At 38.7% G+C, this 24473-nt stretch overlaps 1 protein-coding gene across 3 annotated transcripts in view; it reads left to right on the plus strand.

The window, feature by feature from the left end:
• Med14 (mediator complex subunit 14) overlaps positions 1-24473 on the plus strand; it is an 85839-nt gene that overhangs the window by 46437 nt on the left and 14929 nt on the right. For 2 of the 3 annotated variants that reach the window (XM_048335608.1, XM_048335609.1), the window contains 9 exons: positions 2126-2202; positions 8196-8356; positions 8445-8591; positions 9355-9446; positions 10253-10405; positions 10716-10985; positions 15849-15989; positions 18634-18745; positions 22453-22584. In XM_048335608.1, the coding sequence (XP_048191565.1) occupies positions 2126-2202; positions 8196-8356; positions 8445-8591; positions 9355-9446; positions 10253-10405; positions 10716-10985; positions 15849-15989; positions 18634-18745; positions 22453-22584 (1285 nt within the window). The remainder of the gene's footprint in view (positions 1-2125; positions 2203-8195; positions 8357-8444; positions 8592-9354; positions 9447-10252; positions 10406-10715; positions 10986-15848; positions 15990-18633; positions 18746-22452; positions 22585-24473) is intronic. The other variant, XM_048335610.1, reaches the window with a different exon arrangement.

Here is a 24473-nt window from a genome sequence, read left to right on the forward strand (position 1 = left end):
TCTAGGAGCTGTCTCTGAGCTTTTTCACTCAAGGCAAATGCTCTACCACATTGCTCTGCAGTGCTACTTCCTTCCTGGCTTTTGGTGGCTAATTGGAGATAAGAGTCTCATGGACTTGCCTGCCCAGGCTGCTTTTGAACCATGATCCTCAGATCGTGGTAATCAATGAAGGAGGGAAGTGAAAATGGGAAGGTGAACTTTCTCAGTTGGGCTGATGAAAATGGCCTTGAGAAGACTTGTTGAAAACAGCCTTCATGTCTTCCAGTGAGTTGGCAAGCCTTTACTGTAAAGGGTCAAACAGGAAACATTTTAGGATTTGTGGATCATATGGTCTATGTTACAATGCTCAAGTCTTCAGTTGTAGTGCGAACCAGCCAAAGTTGCATTTAAACAAATAAGCATTGCTGTGTCCCAGTAAAACTTTATTGTACAAAATAAAGCAGAAAGTGGGTCAGATTCAGCCCATGAATCATGTGTTATTTATTGACCCAGGCTTTAGAAGGTACTGGAATATGTAGGCATAGATAAGTAGGCATAGATAAGATATGTAGAAGATAAGGTGTGAAATTGTGAAGAATAGTAGTAGAGAAACCCAAGCCCAGAAATAGACAACTAAAATAGGTGCTCATATCCTTGATATACCCATCTCCTAGAACTATGAGTGAGATCAGTGCTAAAGCTCCTTAAAAGGATCAGGGAGTATCTGTTTCCTTTCTACTTACTGTGTTTTTTGATTCTTTCATCTTGTCATTTGCATTGTTTTGAGTGTCATTCGGTTATTACCTTTATAGTGGAGAAGAATGATACGTGGTGCTGAGACAGTGAAATATAATTGTCCTTTCTCTATTTCAACTGTCAACATATCTTCTCTGTAGTCCCACACTGTTGCATACCTATGACATGTGAGAACATTCTCCAGTATTTGAGCTCAGTCACATTCTTAAAGACTTGCTATAAGCCGAGCACTGGTGGCCCATGCCTGTAATTTAGCTACTCAGGAGGCTGAGATTTGAAGATCGTGGTTCAAATCTAGCCCAGGCAGGAAAGTTCGTGAGACTTATCTTTAATTAATCACCAGAAAACTTTGAGCTGTGGCTCAAAGTGTTAGAGTACTAGCCTTGAGCAAAAGAGCTCAGGGACAGGGACAACACCCAGGCCCTGAGTTCAAGTCCCACAATGGGCAAAAACAATTACCTATATATTCTACTCCTGGCAGAAATGAAAGCCAGCACATTCTCTGCTTACAATAATTTACACTAAGATGTGAATAACTAGATCCAGCTTACCATGGATTTTTATCTGTCTGATTGATAGAGTAGAGGCAGCATTTTTTCAGCCATCCTACCCTTTACTTCCTTTTGAATTTGAACCCCTGCTGCATATTTGGTTAGCAGCTAGTTTTCCAAACCTCTGTCCTCCCCAGACCACAGAGAAGGATTCATTCAAATACAGAGTTTCCTTTTTGGAACAAGGTATGTATAGATACCTGTAATCGAAGACCTGCCAAGACAAGAATATCTTCAAAAGATCAGATGACTTTTTGCTATTCTTTAATTACTTGTAGTTTCATGGGAAGTATTTCAAGTATTATTCAACTTTCATCTTAACTCACTTTCTGAGTTCTCCAATTGCAAAAAGTTCTCCCTGGATAATCATTTACCTCATAAAGGAAATAACTTGTTAAATGCAAAAATGTATTTCAGCAGTTATAAACTTAAAAATACTGTTTATGATCAGAAAAGAGATATGACTATGAGTTCAACCTTGTTTTGAGCCAACAATTATCCGACAATACACCTTATTTTTCAGATACTTCCTCTGGAAACCACTAGAGTTGATTCTGCATTGCATTTTGCTCACTGATAAAATTAGGTGAATCTTCTGAATTTTGAAGATTTGCCACCTGTGGAGATATTTAGAGATTCCGGATGCTTTGAGTTTCAGTAGACTCAATGTAGCTTCCTGGAAAATTAATGACAGAGATAATGTTAATAACTGATAATAACTTTGGGAAATTACTGGTTTTAGAACAGATGTAATGAAAATCAAGACAATGGCACATAGAAAAAAATAATTTCTTGTGTAAACTTAATGGTCTGGTATTATTGTGTTTTTCTCTTTGTAGTTGTCGAATCTGGAGATTCCACATCAAGGGGTGCAAGTGGAAGGTGATGGCTTCAGCCATGCAATTCGTTTATTAAAGTAAGCCTGTGTTACATGTTTCACTTGATATCACATATTACAGATATACTACCAGAGCTGTTCCTCTCTTTCCATACAACAGCCTAGCACAGAGCTATGTGATAGATTTTTGCACAGAATTACCAGTGTGCTGGGTGGGAATAGGTCAAGTTCCCTGAGCTTGAGGAGTGGCAATCTGGCATCACTGTTTTTTTTTCAGGATGTCCTTCCTCTGCTTCTCATTCATCCAACAGGTATTTTCTAAATACAACTGGGTGTTGGGCTTGAGTTCTCAGAAAGCCCTTCAGAGTGCTATGGGTTCACATAACAGAGGGATGTGGGCTACTTCAGATGTCAGGAAGGGTACCCCTGAGGAAGTACCAGTTGAAGGTAAGAATTAGCCAGAGGGAAGGGAAGTGGGATTAATTCTAGGTCCTAGCCAGTGAAAGTATCTATTAATGCAAAGGTGTGGATCTAAAAGGAGTTTAGTATAACAGGAGGTTAGAGGGAAGGACTGTAGATGTAAGCAGGATGAGTTCGATCCTGCAGGGTTTTGCTAAATGTCTTCCAACAATTTAGACTTTATGCTAATAGCACCAAGAAGCCCTTACAAGCTAAGTGCTATAGAATGTGCTTATAGCCTAAGCTTACTTAAAAGGCTGAGGCCAGAGGATCACTTGAGCCCACATGTTGGAGAACAGCCTAGGCAACATAGACTTCATCTCAAAAAAAAGCAAAAAACCAAAAAAAAAAAAAAAACACAATGAAAAATAAACATACACTGACATCATTAGATGCTTCTGAAAGGTAACAAGACCAGAGTAGCAAAACCAGTTACTGAACTAGTTCATGCCAGAATTGTTGGTAGATTAGACTAAACTGGGTTCTACAAGGATTTAAGAGATGATTATTTGTGCTGTTGGCTCATGCCTGTAGTCCTATACTTAAGAGGTTGAGTGTAAGGATCACAATTCAAATCCAGCCTAGGCAGGAAAGTTTGTGAATTCTTATCACCAATTAACTACCAAAACCCCCAGAAAAAGCCAAAAATGGAGCTATGGTTCAAGTGGTAGAGCACTAACTTTGACTAAAAAAAGGCAGGGAGAGCACCCAACCCCTGAGTTTAAGCCCTAGGACTGGCACACACAAAAGGTGATTGTTTCTTTTTCTTTTTTTTTTTTTTTTGGCCAGTCCTGGGCCTTGGACTCAGGGCCTGAGCACTGTCCCTGGCTTCTTCCCGCTCAAGGCTAGCACTCTGCCACTTGAGCCACAGCGCCGCTTCTGGCCGTTTTCTGTATATGTGGTGCTGGGGAATCGAACCTAGGGCCTCGTGTATCCGAGGCAGGCACTCTTGCCACTAGGCTATATCCCCAGCCCTTGGTGATTGTTTCTTAGATGTGCATTTTATTAATATGTTAGCAATTTTTATTTATTGACCTCCTCTGCCAAGACACAGCAAGTCTGAAAATTTGAACTTCAGTGCTTTAACCTTTGTTACACAGGAACCACTTGGTTTCTGGGGAAGATGGACCAGGCTGACAAATAGCATATGCCTAACAAGCCATGTGTCATGGTGTTCACTTTTAATGCTAAGAGTTGACAAGTAGCTATTCTTCCTGGCTGACTGTCATAACACTTTCTCTACACAGTTTGCCAGAGACAGATCTGGCCTTATAATTGAATGCAATAGGAAAATGTGGGATTTTTAATTGCATTTGGTTTTGAATCGCTTTGCCTAAAGTATCAGTTAAAAAAACAACAACAGTTATTCTTGACAACCACAGATAAGTATGTTTAACACTTGTGTTCTATTCTCTTTAGGTATATTTTTCATGGTTTATAAGATTTTGAAAATACCTTGTTCTCAGTATTTTTACGAGATGTTTCAGAGTCCCCTTTATGAACTTAAGACAGCAAGGCAACTCCTAAGAGTCCTGCCTAGGAGGGGAGCACTTCATATTTTCTACTTCATTTCATCATAACTTCTTTTTCTTTGCAATACTGGGGATTGAACTTAGGGCCTCGTGCTTGTTAGGCAACACTCTACCATTTAAACCATGGCCTCAGTCCTTTACAGTAATTTTTAAAGAAAGTCTTGAATTTTAGCTTTTTTTTCTTTATGTAGGACTTAAATGAAAAATATGGAAATGGATAAATTAAAGATATGTTTGTGTAGCAAATGACCATGGTAAGGTATTCAAGTAAAGGAAAACATAAGTGATAAATGTCTGATTTTTTTTAAATAAAAATTCTGCGTAGATATAACTAGTACCCAATTTTTCTAATGCATTTAATCTTGAGAAACTCTGTTGTTAAGCTTTTAGATCTAGATATGTTGATATTAACTAAGAGTATAAGTTGATCTTTCAAATATTTTGCTCCTTTACTGAAAATATGTCTGTTCTTATTGAACTTTTCGGAATATCACTTAAGCAGTCCTCATATAATACACCTTGGAAACCAGTGTATCAGATGTATCTTTGTAAATTCCAGTTGCTATGGTTCTGCTACCTTGTGTGAATTCTAAAGACCCATGGTCTTTTAAGACAGATAGATTTGGAATACTTGTTTTGAGAACTGCATTCTTGTGGTGACTAGTTTTGAGCTCTTGGGCAGTCTTCCCATCTTTTAAACTCACATTACAGTTCCAGGCAGTGTCCAGGCCAGTGTCTGGCCACCCTCAATATTTTTTTATTGTTTTTTTTGTCTTCATTATTTCTTTACTTCCTGTAACTTATACCACTAACATACAGGCACAGATCATTTTTTTGCAAATCACAGAACTCTGCTAATCTTTCTATGTGCATGTGTACAGACTTTATAAAGCCCTTTCCTCCCTGCTTTTAGGTGCTTGTACTTCTTTTACTAGCACCTGCGGTGACCTCCCTGCTTTTGTACTACAAGGCCATTGTGTACTTTCCGATGTGTGTAAGACTCCTCCAAACATCTGCTTTAGAGGACTGTAGCCCTGTCCCTCGGTTTGTTCAGTACTCCCTGCAGTCATGGAGAAACATCAGAGCAACTGTTTAGATGAAAATCAAAAATTTTAATTGATAGAAATTTCCAGATAAAATGAATCCATTTTTTGTTTGTTTTATTTGTTTTGTTTTTGTTGCCAGTCCTGAGGCGTGGACTCAGGGCCTGAGCACTGTCCCTGGCTTCTTTTTGCTCAAGGCTAGTACTCTACCTCTTGAGCCACAGCTCCACTTCCGGCTTTTTTCTATATATGTGGTGCTGAGGAATCGAACACAGGGCTTCATGTATACGAGGCAAGCACTTTGCCACTAGGCCATCCATTTTTTCAAAATACATTTTCCTCTGTTCTTACTCTGGCTAATATATTTTGCAAGAACTTGGTTTCTTTTGGGGGAACCTGGTCGTCATCCTCACCTTATACAATCATGCTGAGAGAGTTTCTCTATTATGTTTATAGCCTTAAAAGTGAAGAAAGAAAGGGCTGGGATTGTAGCTCAGTGGCCAGGTACTTGTTTAACATGCACAAAGCACTTGATTCCATCCCCAGTACTAAAGAGAAAAAATGAGTAAGTAGTTTATAAGTTCTGGAAAATGGAGCCAATTATACCTGTCACATATTAAGAAAGTGACATAAAATACACTTTCAGGGTCCTGCTATATCTGAGAGCATAAATTGTTCTCACTTGAAAACATGTTAGCTTCTGTGCATTCATTTTCTAAGCAGTTAGATTTCACATTAAATTAGCCTAAGTGTGAAAGGATGATAGTGTATTGCATTTATATTTTGAAACTCAAGATGAGATATCTATCTAAATTGGCTGTGCTTTGTAACTTCTTTGAGTTTTGTCATAAAATGTAAGGGTAAGGTAGAACAGCCCTTGATCTACTTTTCAAGTTCAAGAATGAATATGCAACACACGCAGTTCCTATAACTACCCAAAATATAGTTGGACAGGATTTTTCTGGTAGTGATAAAAAGAATGTCGTATAAAAAATTAACCATTTTTTAAGATGAAGTCTTACTTTGTGGCCTACGTTGCCTTTGAACTCAAGATCATCTTGCCTCAGTCTCCCAAGTAGGATTGCAGTTGCATATCACCATGCCTGGCTAACTTTTAAAAATCTTTAAAAAGCTATATACTGAGGAAGCTGATAGTTTTAATTGAGAAGGATTTGGTACAAAATTCTATTTTTATGCAATCTAGATTGCTTATATCATGTTGCCTATAAATTTTATTTTTTGCCACATCTAATTGTTTTCATTTTCTTAACTATTTTATTCTAGATCAGTGGTTTTTGATCCTCAGGCCATTTTACCCTTCAAGGGACATTTGGCGATGTGTAGAGATATTTTTGGTTGTCATTAACTTGGAGAAGTGTGGGAGATGCTATTGGTATCTAGTAGGTAGAAGATAAGGGGGATGCATAGGACAGTTCCCACACCAAAGAATTACCTAGCCCATGTCAGTATTGCCAACTGAGAATACCTTGTTCCAGGTGTTACATTCTGAATAAGAGATTCCCATATTGCCAATTTTTTATAGATTTTTAAATTTTTCCAAGTCAATGATTTATTAGTTTTCCAACCTTTTGTTTGTTTTGTTTTGTTTTTTGCCTGTCCTGGGGCTTGAACTTGGGGCCTGAGCACTGTCTTTGGCTTCTTTTTGCTCAAGGCTAGCACTCTACCACTTGAGCCACAGCACCACTTCCAGCCTTTTCTATATATGTGCCACTGAGGAATCGAACCTAGGGTTTCATGTATACGAGGTGAGCACTTTACCACTAGGCCATATTCCCAGCCCCCCATATTTCCAATTACATATGTTTTTTCTTTGCCTTGTTATAGATAATCATTATGCCAAGTCTGAGAATTTATCACCATGTGAGTTAAGGGATGATGCATAATTAACATCACATCATCATTTCATCCATTGCTGAAATAACTCACTAACAGCTAAAACATCTTATGTCATAATGGTTGTTGATAAAATGCATAGTCCATAAAGCTATAGAAGAAAAATAGATTGGGGGGAGGTATTTGGGTTTTCTGTAAAGGTGAATCAACAATAAGTGTTTTCCTTGTTATTTTGTCATTTTCTCATCAGTGCCTCATAAAATAATTCTTTATGCTGGGAAACTGAAATTCAAAGAGGTTAAATGTGGCTGAGTGAGAATTGGAGTGCATGTCTCTGACTCCAGAGCCCTTATTCTTTGCATATTATATTGTCCTGTGTTTGAAGAATAGTTTCATACTTGTTTTGTTTCTTTTAGAGTGTGTATGTGAGTGTGTGTGCGCGCGTGCGAGTGAGCGTGCACGCACACACATGTGCCAATCCTAGAGCCTGGCCTAGGCATTGACCCTGAGCTTTTTCACCATGATGCTCAGATCTTAGCCACCTCAGTAGGTAGAATTACAGGTGTGAGCCACAAATTCCCAGTTTGCCTGTTAGCTTTTTCTTTTCTTTGAAGGATCGAATCTTGGAGTCTTTATTAGAGCATTAGCAGTCTGCAAGCATCCAGTTATTACCAAGGCCTGCAACCCAGAAATACACTTAACACTGTTAGGAAACAGGCCAGAGAGGAAAAAAACCACAAAAAACAACACCAACAAACAATTCAGCTCCAATGGAGAGCTGAAGTGGGATGCCATAGTGACCAGAAATGAGCCAGAAGACAGAACACATGAACACAGAGACTTGTGGCATGGCATAATCTGTTAGCTTTTTCTTGAAAGTGTTCTAGATAGATCTTGTAGAACCAGTATTCTTAATTTTTCATCCTGTAGAACTGTGATCTTTCTGAATAAGATGGATAACAGCAGGAGTCACTTAGTTAAAGCAAGAGTCCTAATCTAGGTTGGTGTGAATGAAAGTGAGTTTAAAAGCTGTCACCTTGCTGTGAGTGAATTGCTTCCTTCCTTTGCAGAAGATACCTCGAACCAGAAGAAGAAGCTCTAATGTCACACTCTGACCATCATTATGTACATTGTACCTTGTCATGCTGTGTAAAATCTGCTTCATATGCTCTTTTATCACCAGAATTCCTCCCTGTAAGGGTGTAAATGAGGAGACCCAAAAGGCTCTAGACCGCTGTCTTCTCGATTGCACTTTCCGATTACAAGGCCGAAATAATCGTACATGGGTGGCAGAGTTAGTGTTTGCAAATTGTCCACTTAATGGCACTTCTACCAGGGAACAAGGTGAGATCTTTCACACAATTTCAGTTTTTGTATATTTCTGGATTTTTAAAGAAGCGCTGATTACTGATAATCTCTTTTAATCCTGTAGGACCATCCCGGCATGTTTACCTGACATATGAAAATCTGTTGTCTGAACCTGTTGGTGGTAGAAAAGTTGTTGAAATGTTCCTTAATGACTGGAATAGCATTGCACGATTATATGAGTGTGTGTTGGAATTTGCACGTTCTTTACCAGGTACATGTAATAATTTTCTTTCTCTGTGTGTGCTACTGATGTTACTGGGGATTGAATTCTTCTTTGTGCTTGCATAATCTTTTCTCCTAAATTAAAATACTAATTCCCCATTTTTACCTGAGAAAGTAAAACATACACTTTGTTTTAGAAAATCCAAAGCATGTCTAATGAAAATGGTGTTTTTTTCATCTCAGGTCAATTTTCTCCCCTCCCTCCAAGACAACCACTGTTAAGTTTCCACAAGTGTACCTGTGAATAACACATCGGTGTGTTTATTATAATAATGTAGTACTTATTCACTATATACCATAAACTATAATGAACATTTTGTTTTATGTTAATTCATTTAATTGTCACAATCAGCTAGGAGTAGATGATCTTCATTTTATAAATGAAAACAAGTCACACACTTAAGAAGTTACTGAAGGTCATATAGCTAATAAGTGACAGAGCCACAATTGAAATCTTTTAGCTCTTATGTTTCCTTGTCTTAGCCCTTTTTGTAGTAATGGGAGCATACTATCTATGCTGTTCTTTTTTTTTTTTAACTAAACTACTTATTAGACACCTTGTATGTATAGTTTTGGTAAAGTGGCATCCTTTTTAAATTTATATTTTAATCCTCCCCGTCCCTGTTATTTATTTATTTTTCAGTAGTTGGGTTAAACTCAGAGCCTCTTTGCTAGGCAGGACTCTACCACTTAAGCTACACCTCCAGTCCTCAGATTTTGTACCAGTAATCTTTTTGTTTTCTTTCTCTTAGACATACCTGCTCACCTAAATATTTTCTCAGAAGTTCGTGTTTATAATTACCGAAAGCTTATTCTATGTTATGGAACCACCAAGGGAAGCTCAGTAAGTCTATGAATTAAAACTTAAAAGTTCCTTTTCTATAAATGTTTTAGAAAGCAAGAACTCAAAAAATACCAAAATTACTTTTAAAACAAGGGATCAAGTGAAAACCAGGGACAAAATGACATATTTAAAATGCTTGGGTATTATAATAATGCTTAACTCTCTAAAATTGAAAATTTTGGAGTTTATGTTTTTTAAGAGTTAATTTTTTCCACTGTTTTATATTTTTGTTTAGTTTGTTGTTGTTTTGTTTGTGTTGGTGCAAGGGCTTAAACTCAGAAGCTGGATGCTGTCCCTTAGCTTTTTCCACTCAAGGCTGGCTCTCTACCACTTGCACCACAGTTTCATTTCCAGCTTTTTTTGCTGGTTAATTGGAAATAAGAATTATATGGATTTACAGCCTGGGCTAGCTTTCAACTGTGTTCCTCGGATCTCTGCCTCCTGAGTATGTAGGATTACAGATGTGAGGCACCAATGAATAGCTTATTTTATACTTTTAAAGAACATTTATATAGTAATGTGGCTTAGTGGTAGAGTGCTTGCTAAGAATGCATGAAGGCCTGGGTTCAATTCCTCAATACCACATCAACAGAAAAAGCCGGAAGTGCCACTGTGGCTCAAATGGTAGAGTACTTGCCGTAAGCAAAAGAAAAGAAGCTCAAGGACAATGCACAGGCTGAGTTCAAGCCCCAGGACTGGCCAAAAAAAAAACTCATTAATCTTCTATATTTTGCCTGTTAACATTTTTTTCTTATGCTTGATTGTTATGTTCTTGGTTTGTAAAACATAAAATCTGTTCAATTTAGATTAGTATCCAGTGGAATTCTATCCATCAGAAATTTCACATTTCTTTGGGAACAGTTGGTCCTAACTCAGGTTGCAGTAACTGTCACAATACAATTCTCCATCAGCTTCAAGAAATGTTCAACAAGACACCAAATGTGGTTCAGTTATTACAGGTAATGAAGTTTATTTTCCATCTAAAAATAAGACCTATTGGTGCTTGTGTCCCATGCAGAATTTTAAAAAAATCATCTAAACACCTTTCTTTAATGATAAGGGTAGGTGTCTTTGTCTTTTATCTCTTGAATGTCGCATTGATAATTTTGTTACACCCCAGGGATTTTCTTTGCATTTTCCTCAAGGGAATGTTTTAGGGAATGTTCCAGAATGATAATTATTTTGTTTGTGAAATTTGTATGTTGAAAATTCTGAGGAGTTGGCATTTGTGCAGAAACTGGCTGCCCTCATCGTGCTTATTTTTTATAGGTACTGTTTGATACTCAGGCTCCATTAAATGCCATCAACAAACTCCCCACTGTGCCGATGTTGGGCTTAACCCAGAGAACCAACACCGCCTACCAGTGCTTCTCTATTCTGCCACAATCATCCACGCACATCAGACTGGCCTTCAGGAACATGTACTGCATTGACATCTACTGCCGGAGTCGAGGCGTTGTGGCTATACGAGATGGTGCCTATAGTCTTTTTGATAACAGCAAGTTAGTTGAAGGTTTTTATCCTGCACCAGGATTGAAGGTAACAGACTTTATTATAGCATGACATAGTAAACATAAACATGATTTCTAATACAATTATTCTGAGAGAGAAATGGTCCAAAGCAACACAAGGCTTGGTTGAATTAAGTAGGTAGCAATTGATCAGATCATGAGTTAATAACTTATCTCAACAACTTAATTCTGAAGAAGCTAGAAGTTCTGATAAAGTGTTATGCCTATGTGAACCAGATTATAGTAAGTCCTTTATTTCCTTACCCTGTGATGAATAAAATAGAACATACTAAAGACCATCATTTTTTGCTTTTTAAAACTTTAAAAGTAGTGTTTTTCATTAACTATTTAAAATGTTTATCAGTTCAACTATGATGCTTTCTAAAAATGTGATGTCCTGTATTACAACTTCTTACATTATAGCTCAGTTATTTGTGTCTACAGGGTAGAACCAGGTGATTCTAAAAGGCTTGTTTTGAAAAAAAAAAATCTGGAACCCACTCCTGCCATTTTCCTGCCCCCCAGAGACACCAATTTTCAGTTCTTCTATAGTTGATTCTCTTGATGCTTATATCCCTATCACTAAAGAGCATGTTTAGTGTTATTTGTTGACCTTTTGCTTAAGATAGTATCTGATACTGTGAAAATGGAGGGATTTAATTTTTTAAATTCTTTTTTATGTACCCTTACTCCCAGCCTGTTCCTAGTATCTCAGCATGCTGTTCTTTCTTCCTATCTTTGTAACATGGTTAGATGAATTGTTTTGGTGTTTCATTAAGAATGTGTAAACATTGTTTCACTAAGTTTACTATGATTTTCCTTTCTTGTTCACCATTTGTTTCCTGGAATTATGATTATTATCTGAAATTGTTAATCAGTTCTTTGTAGAGAGGGCTTAGCTTTTCACTGTACTTATGACTAACTGAACCTTAAAAAATCTCAGTTATGCAACTCTCCTTTCAATACATTCTTAACATATCAGATAGCTTATTGGTTTCTTATCTGTTTCAGTTTAGGGCCTTGTGTTTGTTAGGCAAGCACTGTATCTCTTGAGCAATACCTTTAGTACTCTTTGCTTTTAGCTAGTTTTTTTTTTGGGGGGGGGGGCTCATTCTGGTGCACTGAGGACCTGAGCACTGTCCCTGAGCTTTTTTGCTCAAGGCTTGCACACTACCACTTGTCCACAGCTCCACTTCCAGCTTCTTGGTGGCTACTTGGATATAAGAGTCTCATAGACTTTGCTGTCTGACTTGCTTTGAACCTTAATCCTTCTGAGTAGCTAGGATTGCAGGTGTGAGGGACCAGGGCCTGACAACTTCTAGCTTGTGTGTGTGTATGTATGTGTGTGTGCGCGCACACACGCGTGCACATGCACGCACACATGCGCATGTGTGTTTGCATGTGCACATGTGCTCATGTGCATTGGTCTTGGGATTGGTACTCAGGGCCTGGGTGCTGTCCTTGAGCCTTTTTGCTGAAGAATAATGCTCTGCTACTTGAAGTACAGCTCTGCTCCCAGTTATTATCTTGAAATAGTTATATCTCAAAGAGGTTTTAAACAAGTCAGATCATGAGAACAGTGCATCTTGATCAGTGTCACTCCTTCCATCGTTCTCGCGCATTTTTCCAATCCTCTCCATACTTCTTTTACATTTTTGTTTGCATCAATTAGTTTGTACAGGGGTTAATTTTGACATGTCCATATATGAACACAGTGCATTGATCAGACTCACTACCCACCTGTCAGTCTCCATCCCTCTCTCTTCCCAAACCAATCTCAACAAGCTTAATTGTTCCATTTTCACACGCGTACATAAGAAATTTTTTTACCATATTCACTCTTCTCCCTTTCCATTGGCCTTCCCCCTTTCCACTAGTTGTCTTGTTCCAAACCATACTGCATTTCTTTGTTTTAAGTGTGTGCTAATTGCTCAAAGAGATTTCACTGATATTTGACATGTGCATAACACAATATTTTAATCAGATTGATCCCCTTGTTTACTCTTACTTTCCTCATCTCTACTATCCTCTATGTAATAGTTTCCACTGAGTTTCCTTTACAAAGGTAATGAATTTACCTTCTTCACTTCTCTTCCCCACTCCTAATTGCTTCAATGTATCCCACAATTTTATATATCTGTATCTATATCTCTATATCTAATCCACATATGAGAGAAAACATTCAACCCTTGTTCTTCTGAACCTGACTTTCCTTAATATGATTTTCTGTTCACCCATTTCCTTGCAAGTAACAATTTTGTTTTTCTTTATTATTGAATAATACTCTATGGTATATATGTACCACCTTCTCTGGATCCATTCATCAGTTGGTGGATCATCTGGACTGTTTCCATAGCTTGGCTATTATGAATAGTGCTGCAATGAACTCCAATGTGCAGACATCTCTACTGTAGCCTAACTTGCATTCTCCCAGCTGTGTGCCCAAGAGTGGTTCATTGGATCATATGGTATTTCTATGTTTGGTTTTTTGAGGAACCTCCATATTGATTTTCATAGATGAACGGTTGTACAGTTCCAATAGTATGTTAGAGTTCATTTTTTCTCATCTTTGCCAGCATTTGTTGTTTGTATTCTCAATCATGGCCATTTTAACTGAGGTGAGATGAAATCTCAATGTCATTTTGATTTATATTTCCTTTATGCCAGAGATATTGAGCATCTCTTTATGTATTTATTGGTCATTTGTACTTCTTTCTTTTTGTCTTTTTTGTTATTGTTGGAAATAGGGCTTGAACTCAGGGCCTGGGTGCTGTCACTGAGCTCTTTTCCTCAAAGCTGGTGTTCTACCATGTTGAGACACAGAGCCACTTCTGTTTTTCTGGTGGTTAGTTGGACATTTTTTTTTAACAGTATCAACCCTTCCCTCCCCAGTTTTTCTCTCCCATCCCATTCACAAGTTGTATAGTTCATTTTCAACATAGTGTATAGTCAGCACCACTCCTGTATTTGTTCACCCATTTTTCCTGATTTTTTTGTCTCATTATTTCTGGAAAGTTTTTTCTTCTTTTTCTTTTTTTCTCCTCACAGCCTCTTTAGTTTTCCTGCCAGGATTTTCAAAAGCTTTTTTTGGCTTCTATAAATGTTCATTATGTGACATCATATTTATGTATGGCTACATTATCATCTCTTACCTCTTTTCTTCCTGCATAGTCTCCATTTTTTCATTATGAGGTGCATTGGTTTCTTTCATGTTATGTCATTCTTCAAATATCAAATAATTCTTTGCTGTCTGCTCTTATGTAAAGGTAAGACTTATTACCTTATAGGTGTACTGACTATGATTTTCATTGCAGGAGGAACTGCTTGGGCCATGCTTTGAATGTTAGTAGCTTAGGTCTTTAAATTCTTGGTCTGGTGTGAGTACCAAGAGAAGATCCAAGTATCCTGCATAAATAGTATGCAGCTGACTCCCAATTTGGAGGAAGTCAAATGAGAAGAAATGAGTATTCTCAATTAACTATGTAGACTTTAATCCCCCATTTTTTGTCCATTATATCCTGGAGTTCTCTCCCCCCCCCCCCCCCCAATCAGCTCCTGCAAGGGGTGGAAATAAGCCAAGCTCAGGTGAAAGCAACTGAGAATCTAGGAGACTTTTAAAAATGTCTTTTAAAGAGACTTGAGAGAGAGAAAGAAAGAGACTTTCACCCAGTATTCAGTTTTTAGTTCTACCGCCACCCTCATTTCCAGAGGTATCCGGTCCCGCCAGTTCCAAAATGTCTTGGGGATTCAGATAGAAATAGCTTTGCTTCTTGGCTTTCCCGATGGCTTGCTTAAGGTACAACTCTCGCATCTAGTGTGGTTCAACCATCTGCTTCACAGCTTCACAGCCTTCAGAATGTATGGCTATTTTTTCTCTTCTTTTTTTTTTTTTGTATTTATGACTTACTGTTTTTCCCCCCAGTAGTTTTGGTAAGATATTGAAAGAAGATAAAATCTGTGTTGTAAATCATTATCTTTAAAAGTCAAACTATATACTTTTAATAACCCTTTAATGATTCTAATAAGCTTGTGCTTACATATTTTTGAAGAATAGGAATAGTGCCTATATAAAAGAAGGAAATTCTATGTTTGAGACAAACTCTTGATAGCCTTGCTCAATTTTTTTTTTTTTTGGCCAGTCCTGGGCCTTGGACTCAGGGCCTGAGCACTGTCCCTGGCTTCTCTTTGCTCAAGGCTAGCACTCTGCCACTTGAGCCACAGCACCGCTTCTGGCCGTTTTCTGTATATGTGGTGCTGGGGAACCGAACCCAGGGCCTCATGTATCTGAGGCAGGCACTCTTGCCACTAGGCCATATCCCCAGCCCTTGCTCAATTTTTTGATGACACATTCTATAAAACAGACTGTCTTACTCTTGATGGTTTAATATTAAATCATTAGGGCTGGGAATGTGGCTTGCTTAGTGGTAGAGTGCTTGCCTAGCATGCATGAAGTCCTGGGTTCAATTCCTCAGTACCACATAAACAGAAAACGCTGGAAGTGATGCTGTGGCTCAGGTGGTAGAGTGCTAGCCTTGAGCAAAAGAAGCTCAGGGACAATGCCCAGGCCCTGAGTTCGAGCTACAGAAATGGCAAAAACAAGATATTCAATCATTAGTAAATATTTATTTGATGGCCATCTCCATATTGTGATTAGTGATAGCCAGTTATGATTAATGGTCATAATTGTAAAGCCAAAAGTTGGCTTTTTCAGTTTTGCTAATCACTTTCCTCAGTCCTACCCCTTTCTTCAAAATTAGTAATATTTCTGGTACATTGTCCTACTAATATTTTCACTGATGGATATAATCTTTATTTCTACTAAAACACTATAAATTATTGAAACGTCCTACTAAAATTAGGTAATCTAAATTTTGCCTGTTTATATCCGTAGACATTCCTGAATATGTTTGTTGACAGCAATCAGGATGCTCGAAGAAGGTCTGTGAATGAGGATGATAATCCTCCTTCTCCTATAGGAGGAGATATGATGGACTCCTTAATATCACAACTCCAGCCGCCGCCCCAGCAACAGGTAGTATCTCAATGAAATTCAACAAGGTTGCATTTTTATTTTTATCAAATTTTTTTGCCAGTCCTGGTGCTTGAACTCAGGGCCTGAGCACTGTCCTTGGCTTCTTTTTGCTCAAGGCTAACACTCTGCCACTTGAGCTACAGTTGCGACTTCTGGCCTTTTCTATATATGTGGTGCTGAGGAATCGAACCCAGGGCTTCATGTGTACGAGACAAGCACTCTAACACTAGGCCATATTCCCAGCCCAAGGTTGCATTTTTAGAACTTTACAGATTCTTAAGGTGTCAGGCCCATGGTGGGCTCAAGATGCCCAGGAAATCCTTTTGAAAAAGTATTGGCAGGGATGTGAAGAAGATGGGAAGTAATTGGAAGTGAATTGTTTTGGGAAAAACATTAACCTTAGACACTTACATAATATCTGTGCTTAAGTAATGTAATTCCAAGGATAGAAACATCTTCAGGATCTGAGGAAGTCCTTGGGAGACTATCCTTACCAAGTATTTTATATAGAATGCACAGTTTTGTTATTTTTTGTGTGTGTTAGTACTAGAGCTTGAACTCAGGGCCTGGGTTCTCTCTCTCTCTTAGCTTTTTCACTCAGCGCGGATACTCTACCACTTGACTCATACCTCTACATCAGGCTTTTTGCTGGTTAGAGTGATAAGAATCTCAGACTTTTCTGTTGGAGCTGGCTTCAAACATCAATCTTCAGATTTTTGCCTTCTGAGTAACTGGGATTATAGGCATGAACCACTAGTGTCGGGCTACAATGAAGTTTTAATCCATTAGGTAATCTGTGGGAAAAGAAGAAAATTCAAAGTCTTAAGAATATCTTTGTTTTGCTTTAAATATTAATCTATATTGTTAGATAAACTAATAACAGTAAAATGTGTGGTTTTTAGTTTGTGATTTAGAATAGAATCTAAAATGGTCTCAGAAGAATAAATAAGAAACAAAGTAGACAACTTGGATCTTTTTATGTCTGTGTGTGCTGGTCCTGGGGCTTGAACTGAGGCGCTGTCCCTGAGCCTTTTTTTGCCCAAGACTAGCTCTCTACCACTTGAGTCAGCTCCACTTCTGGCTTTTTTTTTTTTTTTTTTTTTTTTGGCCAGTCCTGGGCCTTGGACTCAGGGCCTGAGCACTGTCCCTGGCTTCTTCCTGCTCAAGGCTAGCACTCTGCCACTTGAGCCACAGCGCCACTTCTGGCCGTTTTCTGTATATGTGGTGCTGGGGAATCGAACCTAGGGCCTCGTGTATCCGAGGCAGGCACTCTTGCCACTAGGCTATATCCCCAGCCCTCACTTCTGGATTTTTTGATGGTTAATTGGAGATAAGAGTCTCAAAAGCTTTCCTTCCTGGGCTATCTTCAAATTTGATCTTCAGATCTCAGTCTCCTGAGTAGCTAGGATTACAGGTGTGAGCCCACCAGCTCCCAGCTACAATTTTGTTTTTGAGAAAGGCAAAAGAAGCCAGATATGATGGGGCACACCTGTAATCCCAGCACACTGGAGGCTGAGGCAGGATTACAAGTTCAAGGCTAGCTTGGGATACATAGAGAAGATCTTGTCTCAAAAAGATGAGGGACAAAAGATTTAAAACATTTCATAGAAGAAAATGTCCACCTAAGCACTGGTGGCTCATGCAGATTAATAAGATCCCCTTGGGCTGGGGATATGGCCTAGTGGCAAGAGTGCTTGCCTTCTATACATGAGGCCCTGGGTTCAATTCCCCAGCACCACATATGCAGAAAACGGCCAGAAGTGGCGCTGTGGCTCAAGTGGCAGAGTGCTAGCCTTGAGCAAAAACAAGCCAGGGACAGTGCTCAGGCCCTGAGTTCAAGGCCCAGGACTGACCAAAGAAAAAAAATAAAATAAATAAGATTGCCCTTAATTTTTGAGTACTAGAGGTAAAGATCAAAGTGAATTAACAGAGGTCAATTGATTTTACACTCCACCAAATGTAAGATGCAGCACTTTTGTTTTATATCCTGCTCAAAACAAACAAACAAAACCAAAAGCTGGGTGTCAGTGTCTCATGCCCTAGCTACTCAGAAGGCTGAGAGCTGAGGATAGCAGTTCAAAGCCAGCCCAGGCAGAAAAGTCCCCGAGAGACTCTTACCTCCAATTAACCACTCCAGAACCGGAAGTGGCACTGTGGCTCAAGTAGTAGAGCTCTAGCCTTGAGTGCAGAGGCAGTCTCAGGGACAGTGCCCAGGCCCTGAGTTTGAGCCAGAAGACAGGAAAAACAAAATGCCAGAAGTTATTTAAACTAACATGCCAGGAATTGAAAGAGTCACTAGTTTTAGAGATGTGAAAATGTACTGGTAAATGCCTTAGAATTAGTGAGATGGTAGATGAACGATACAGATAATTCATTGAGATGTTAGATAAAATGAGCAAAACATAGCCCGGGGCATACAAGAAATGATGTTGCAAAGTAAGGAATGAGGATGTTGCAACAATTTTAGAGAATCTGAGTTTTCAGAGACTTAGCGTATACTTTTGAATTTTTTCATCTTTCACATTTCCTATTTGGTAACCAGTGAAGTGTGCAAATTCATACTGTAGCTATAATCAGGGAAACCCATACTCAACACTGTGGCTGGCTATTTACCAACATTTAATTATCTTTTTTTTTTCCTCAGCCATTTCCAAAGCAACCAGGAACATCAGGCGCTTATCCTCTTACTTCCCCTCCTGCTTCTTACCACAGCACAGTCAATCAGTCTCCCTCTATGATGCACACACAGTCTCCAGGTAATGTTTTACTTATTCTCTTGTCACATTCAGCTGTCATCTCTAGCACACACTCGCTCACACACTCATTGAGAAGCACTGTGCATGTAGCATCCTGCTTCAGAGAGAATTTTCTTTCTAGTATATGGCTACATAGGGAATGTGGGTTCATCAAGATATATTTTATACATGTGTTAATGTCAGCCCCTCCTCCCTGTATAACTAATATATCCTAATATAAACAATGTATCTCCAAGCCAGGCATGGGTGGCTCAGGCCTGTAATCCTAGCTTCTTAGGATGCTGAGATCTGAGGATCACAGTTCAAAGCCAGCCCAGCAAGAAAGTACATGAGACTCTTATCTCTAATTAATCACTGAAGACCTAGAAGTGGAGCTGTGGCTCACTTGGTAAAGTCTTGAGCAAGGAAAAGCTCAAGTATAGCACCCAAGCCCTAAATTCAAGCCCTAGGATCAGCACAAGAAAAAAATGTATCACTTCAGTAACTGAAGAATATATTATCACGTGAGGATATTCTAGCTTACTAGAAAAATGAGCATGCGTAATACCCTTTTTTTTCTTTTTGTACAGTTCTAGGGGAAAAACCTGGGGACTTCAACTGTGTTCTTTCACTAAACTGTATTTACCCAGCCCAAACCCTGATTAATATTATTTTTTTCCAGTCCTGGGGCTTGAACTCAGGGCCTGTGCACTTTTCCTGGCTCTTTTTGCTCAAGGCTAGCACTCTGCCAACTTGAGCCACAGCGCCACTTCTGGCCTCTTCTATATATGTGGCGCTGAGGAATCAAACCTAGGGCTTCATGTATACGAGGCAAGCACTCTTGCCACTAGGCCATATTACCAGCCCTAATATTATTTTTTTTTAGTGACAAATCCAACAAATGCATCTAAGTTATCACTTTGTAAAACAAAATTTGCAATATGTACTGTCTTTTACTTTGCAAAATAAAAAAATCCTTTTACATTGTATGTAGAAGAGTATGTGTGTGAGAGAGAGACAGAGAAAAAAGAGATATATATCAGCAGAACCTAGTAATCTACAGGTGAGGGGTGTTCAGGACATTGCTTGTCAACTACTTAATTTCATTTGTAAAATGAGAGTAAGAGAAAATCCTTTGCTTAGACATGTGAGAAATAAATCACATCAAGTGTTTAGTCTGAGGAGCTGGCATATGGCACGTGCCTCTTTGACCAGCCCATTGTGATCTGCCTTGTTGCTTTGGTCAGGCATTTCACATGCTCGAAGATCCCACCTGCAGGGCATGGCTTTTGGCCACTCAGATTGCTCTTACCATAGTAGCAAAGTTTTTTTTTTTTTTTAAGAAAGGAACATCCTCATTTAAAAAATATTTCATTTCTTATTATTTGAGGTAGAATATGGTTTCTCTGTTTAGATTGTGAAAAGAGTCTTTATAATGCCAGAGGTGATGAGTGTTACAAAGAGATCATCCAGAGATTTGAAAGCTTGTTTGGTAGGAGCTTGTTCCTTTCTTTGGTGGAGATATTTTGCCTTCCTTGTTGTCTCTGACACTGGTTAAGCCAAGACTTGAAGGACAGGTCAGAGATTGATCACTAGTTATGAAGAAGGCACAGATAAGGAAGGTATTCCAGGCAGAGCATGTGGAGTGTACGTGGTGCCTGAGATCCCAGAGGATAGTAGACCTGGTCCTGTTAGAGATTTCAGCTTTTATTCTGTAGGTGAGTCATTGCTGCACTTTAACATAACTTTTACGTTACTATGGGACACAAGCTTAGCTGAGGAGGGTGTTTTCTTCTTGGTAGAGTAAGTCCTCAGAATTTTCTTCTTTTGTTTTGTGCTGGTCCTGGGGCTGTCCCTGAGCTATTTTGCTCAAGGCTAGCACTCTGCCACTTGAGACACAGCTGCACTTTTTGGTGGTTAATTGGAGATAAGAGCCTGGCTTCAAACCAGTGGTCCTCAGAAGTTAGTCTCCTGAGTAGCTAGGATTACCAGCTCCTAGCAGTCCTCAGAGATTTAAGGCCTGTGGTTCATGAGCTGCTTAAACCACAGGCTTAAACATATGGAAGTCCACGTAAGTGGGCCAGCTCAGCTTGTAGGAACACCAGTGCTCTGTGGTAAAGGAACAGCTGGGGAAGAGGTAAACATTCTAGAGAAATGGAACTCCAAGGGAGTCTGTTTCTTGGATGTGATTTGAGATTGTTGTTACATTGGAAGAAAGAGGAACAATAATTTTGAAATAATTATAGTAGCAGACAGATATATAGTACTTGCTATGAATATGCCAGGCCTTATGCTATGTACTTCACTCATTTAAATCCTCACAGCAAACTCATGGTGTAGGTTCTGCCATTAGCCCCATTTTATGGAGAAAATTGACGCATAGAAAGCTAAGTCACTTGTTGGGTCATATAACTAAATAAGTACACATAACACTTAAAGGTTAACAGTTGATCAACATACTTAATTGTATAAGATATCAACTAGGTTTTGACAGAACAAAAAAATAGAAAATTATCCTACAAAGTAGCAGAAAATGTAAAACCTGCTGTTATGGAATACAGTAATTGAAATGTAGCAAGTGCTTTAATGTTGCATTCATTCATAGTTTTTACAGTCAGTTTCCCCTTTCATAATCTTAAAATTAAGTCCAGTGGTTTGAAATGTCATAGCTAAGTTTATGTCTTCTAGTTTTTAAAAAATTATTCTAGAGCATGCCTTAAAATGCTAGGCCTGTATTTACTACCTATCCATTCAGCATTTCCATGTGTCTAGTAGCTATCTGAAAGTTGGCACGGCTGAAATTAAGCTCTGTATCTCCCTCTCAATCCTGCTGTTCCCACAGACACTCCAGTAATTGGCAGCCCCTTCCTTCCTGCTACCTGGCCCCATGGCTATTACAGTTATGCTAGACTCCCTTTTTCTTTGTTACCTACGTTCAGTCACTTAGTAGACACTGTCAGCTATATCTTTTTAACCCAGAATCTGCCTACCTTGCACTACCTCAGCCTTCAGTCACCCTTGCCCAAGCCACTGGTCCTCTCTCACTTGAATACTTGTGGTTACTTCTAACTGGCTTCTCTGGTTTGCCTGGAGTATTGTATCCCCTAGATACCTTCAGCTGTGGCCGGCCAGCACTTTTTTTTTTTTTCGGCCTGGCTTGCATAGCCCTTTCTTATTTTACTAAAATACAAGCTCCATGAGTACAGGAATTTTCTTTTGTTAATTGCTACATCCTCAATATCTAGAACAGTGCTTGGCATGAGATTGGTAATCATGCCTACTTGTTGAATGACTGAATAAGAGTATAAAAATACAGTGGATATTTTGGGGGGGGGGTTAGTTGTGGGGCTTGAACTTGGCCTAGGTGCTGTCCCTGAACTCTTTTGCTCTACCACTTTGAGCCACAGCACTACTTCTGGTGGATAATTGGAGCTAACAGTCTCACTGAAACTCCTTCTTCAGAGCTCAGCCTCTTGAGTAGCTAGGATTACAGGCATGAGCCACCAGCACCTGGCTGGATTTTTTTTTCATTAGTCAATGTGCAAGATAGAATTGGGCCCCTGGAGTTGAACACTTTCTTTTTCACTAATGAAATCTTTCTAGTTTTCCTTTGTGCTATTTGTGGGAGCTACTAGTTTCTGTAGTCTTTAGAGATTTTTTAATGGGGTCCTTGGGCAGGACATAATATGTGTCCTGCAAGATCATGTATAATTATTTTCCTTTATTAGGAAATCTGCATGCTGCCAGCTCCCCCAGTGGGGCTTTGAGGGCCCCATCACCAGCGTCATTTGTTCCAACTCCTCCCCCATCCTCGCATGGAATCTCAATAGGACCAGGGGCCAGTTTTGCTAGTCCACATGGTGAGTCCATACATGGAAGTTGCTATAGCTGAAGAGCTTGATATGAAAGTAATTTTTGTTAAATAAAAGTATTATATGGTTATAAAAATTATTGCTTGCTTATTGGGAAATAGTGACAATATTTCTCCAATAGAAAGAAAATGAATTTCTCCTAATCATACCACTCAGAGGTTAATAACCAATTGGTCTGTCTACTTTAACTCTCTCTCCCTCTGCTTTATCCCTCTCCCTCCTTTCCTGTCATCCTCATTCTCCCCTTTGCTCTGCCTTGCCCTTCCTATCATACACTCTCTGCTTGCTCGCTTCTCACATCTCCCTTGCTGTACTGCCTCTCTACCCATTGGCTAGTTTGTACCCCAAGATGCCATCTTCCAAGATGGGGTCCATCTTACCATATGAATTATTTTGCAAGTTGAAATTTTTTACTCAAATTTTCTGTTTTGAATGAATTTAGATAAATAAAAGAATAAATGTTGCTGTTAATGAATTGTGTTCCTTTTTATTCCACTGTCCTCCTAATTACTCCTTCCAGAGGCATTTGATATGACATTAGTAATACATGGTATTACTCTTACAGAGCAAATGTATGTGTTCTCCCCATACACATAGCAGCATACTGTACACAGTGTTCACTTACTATATAAGGAATAATGCCATATCAGAATGATTTCCTCAGCTGCTTATATCTATGATTTATTTTTTACTATTGATATTTGTGGGAATATGTGTCAATTAAAACTCTCTCATCACAATATATGGCTTTATAGTATTGCCTTGTATGGGAATATCATAGATTAACTCTTTTCCATGTATTATACATACATTTAGAATGTTACCTTTTCTTTGTAATTAAAAATTGTGTCAGCTGGGCATGCTGGTGGCTCATGCCTGTAATCCTAGCTACTCGGGAGGTTGAGAGCTAAGGGTTGCGTTTTGAAATTAGCCCTGGCAGAAAAGTTCTTGTGAGGCTCATATCTAAGTAACAACTCAAAAACTGGAAGTGGCACTGTGGCTCAAGTGGTAGAACACTAGCCTTGAGCACAAAGAGGCTCAGGGACAGCACCCAGGCCCTGATTTCAAGCCCCACAACTGACAATAAATGTAAAAATTGTGCCAGCTATGCTCACATCCATGATCATTTCTTTAGATAAGTTGCTGAAAGTGGAATAATAGTCTCAACAGAGTTTGAGAAATTCTGAAGCTTTCAAAACATACTGCAAATTCCTCACCTAAAAGTCCATACCAATTTCTTATAGTATCATAGGGAAATATCTGTTGTCCCACATCATTGCTTATGTTGGGTATTTTAGCTTTAAAAAATCTTGGCCATCTTAATAGGAAAAAATGGTATTTTATTGTTTAATGTGTTTCTTTGATTAGTAGTGAAATTGAATCTTTTTAAATGTTAATTGCTTTTAGTATTTCTTACTTGATTTGTGACAGTTTATATAGTTTGTCTACTTTCTTGTGGTGACTTTTTCTTATTAATTTCTATGATGTTTTATAAACGAAGACCATTCTCTTGATATATATGGTAGAAATAGTTCCTCACTGTCATTTGGTGACAAAGGGCTATAAATATGTCAAAGGTATTTGCAGGATAAAATTTAAATATCAACTTGTTAGTGATGTTGCTTCAAAACTTAGTCTTGCTTCCATTTCTTAGTCAGTATAACCTATTAAATAAAGAAAATAAAACCTTTCCTCTTCTCACCCTTTTCAGTAGAATGAAAACATAATTCATCAGAATTAGTTGATTTAAAAATACAATATTTTGCCGGGTGCTGGTGGCTCATGTCTATAATTCTAGCTACTCCAGAGGCTGAGATCTGAGGATCAGGGTTTTGAAGCCAGCCTGGGCAGGAAACTCTGTGAGACTCTTATCTCCA

The sequence above is a fragment of the Perognathus longimembris genome, chromosome 28 (genome assembly GCF_023159225.1).
Source record: "Perognathus longimembris pacificus isolate PPM17 chromosome 28, ASM2315922v1, whole genome shotgun sequence".
NCBI lineage: Eukaryota > Metazoa > Chordata > Mammalia > Rodentia > Heteromyidae > Perognathus > Perognathus longimembris.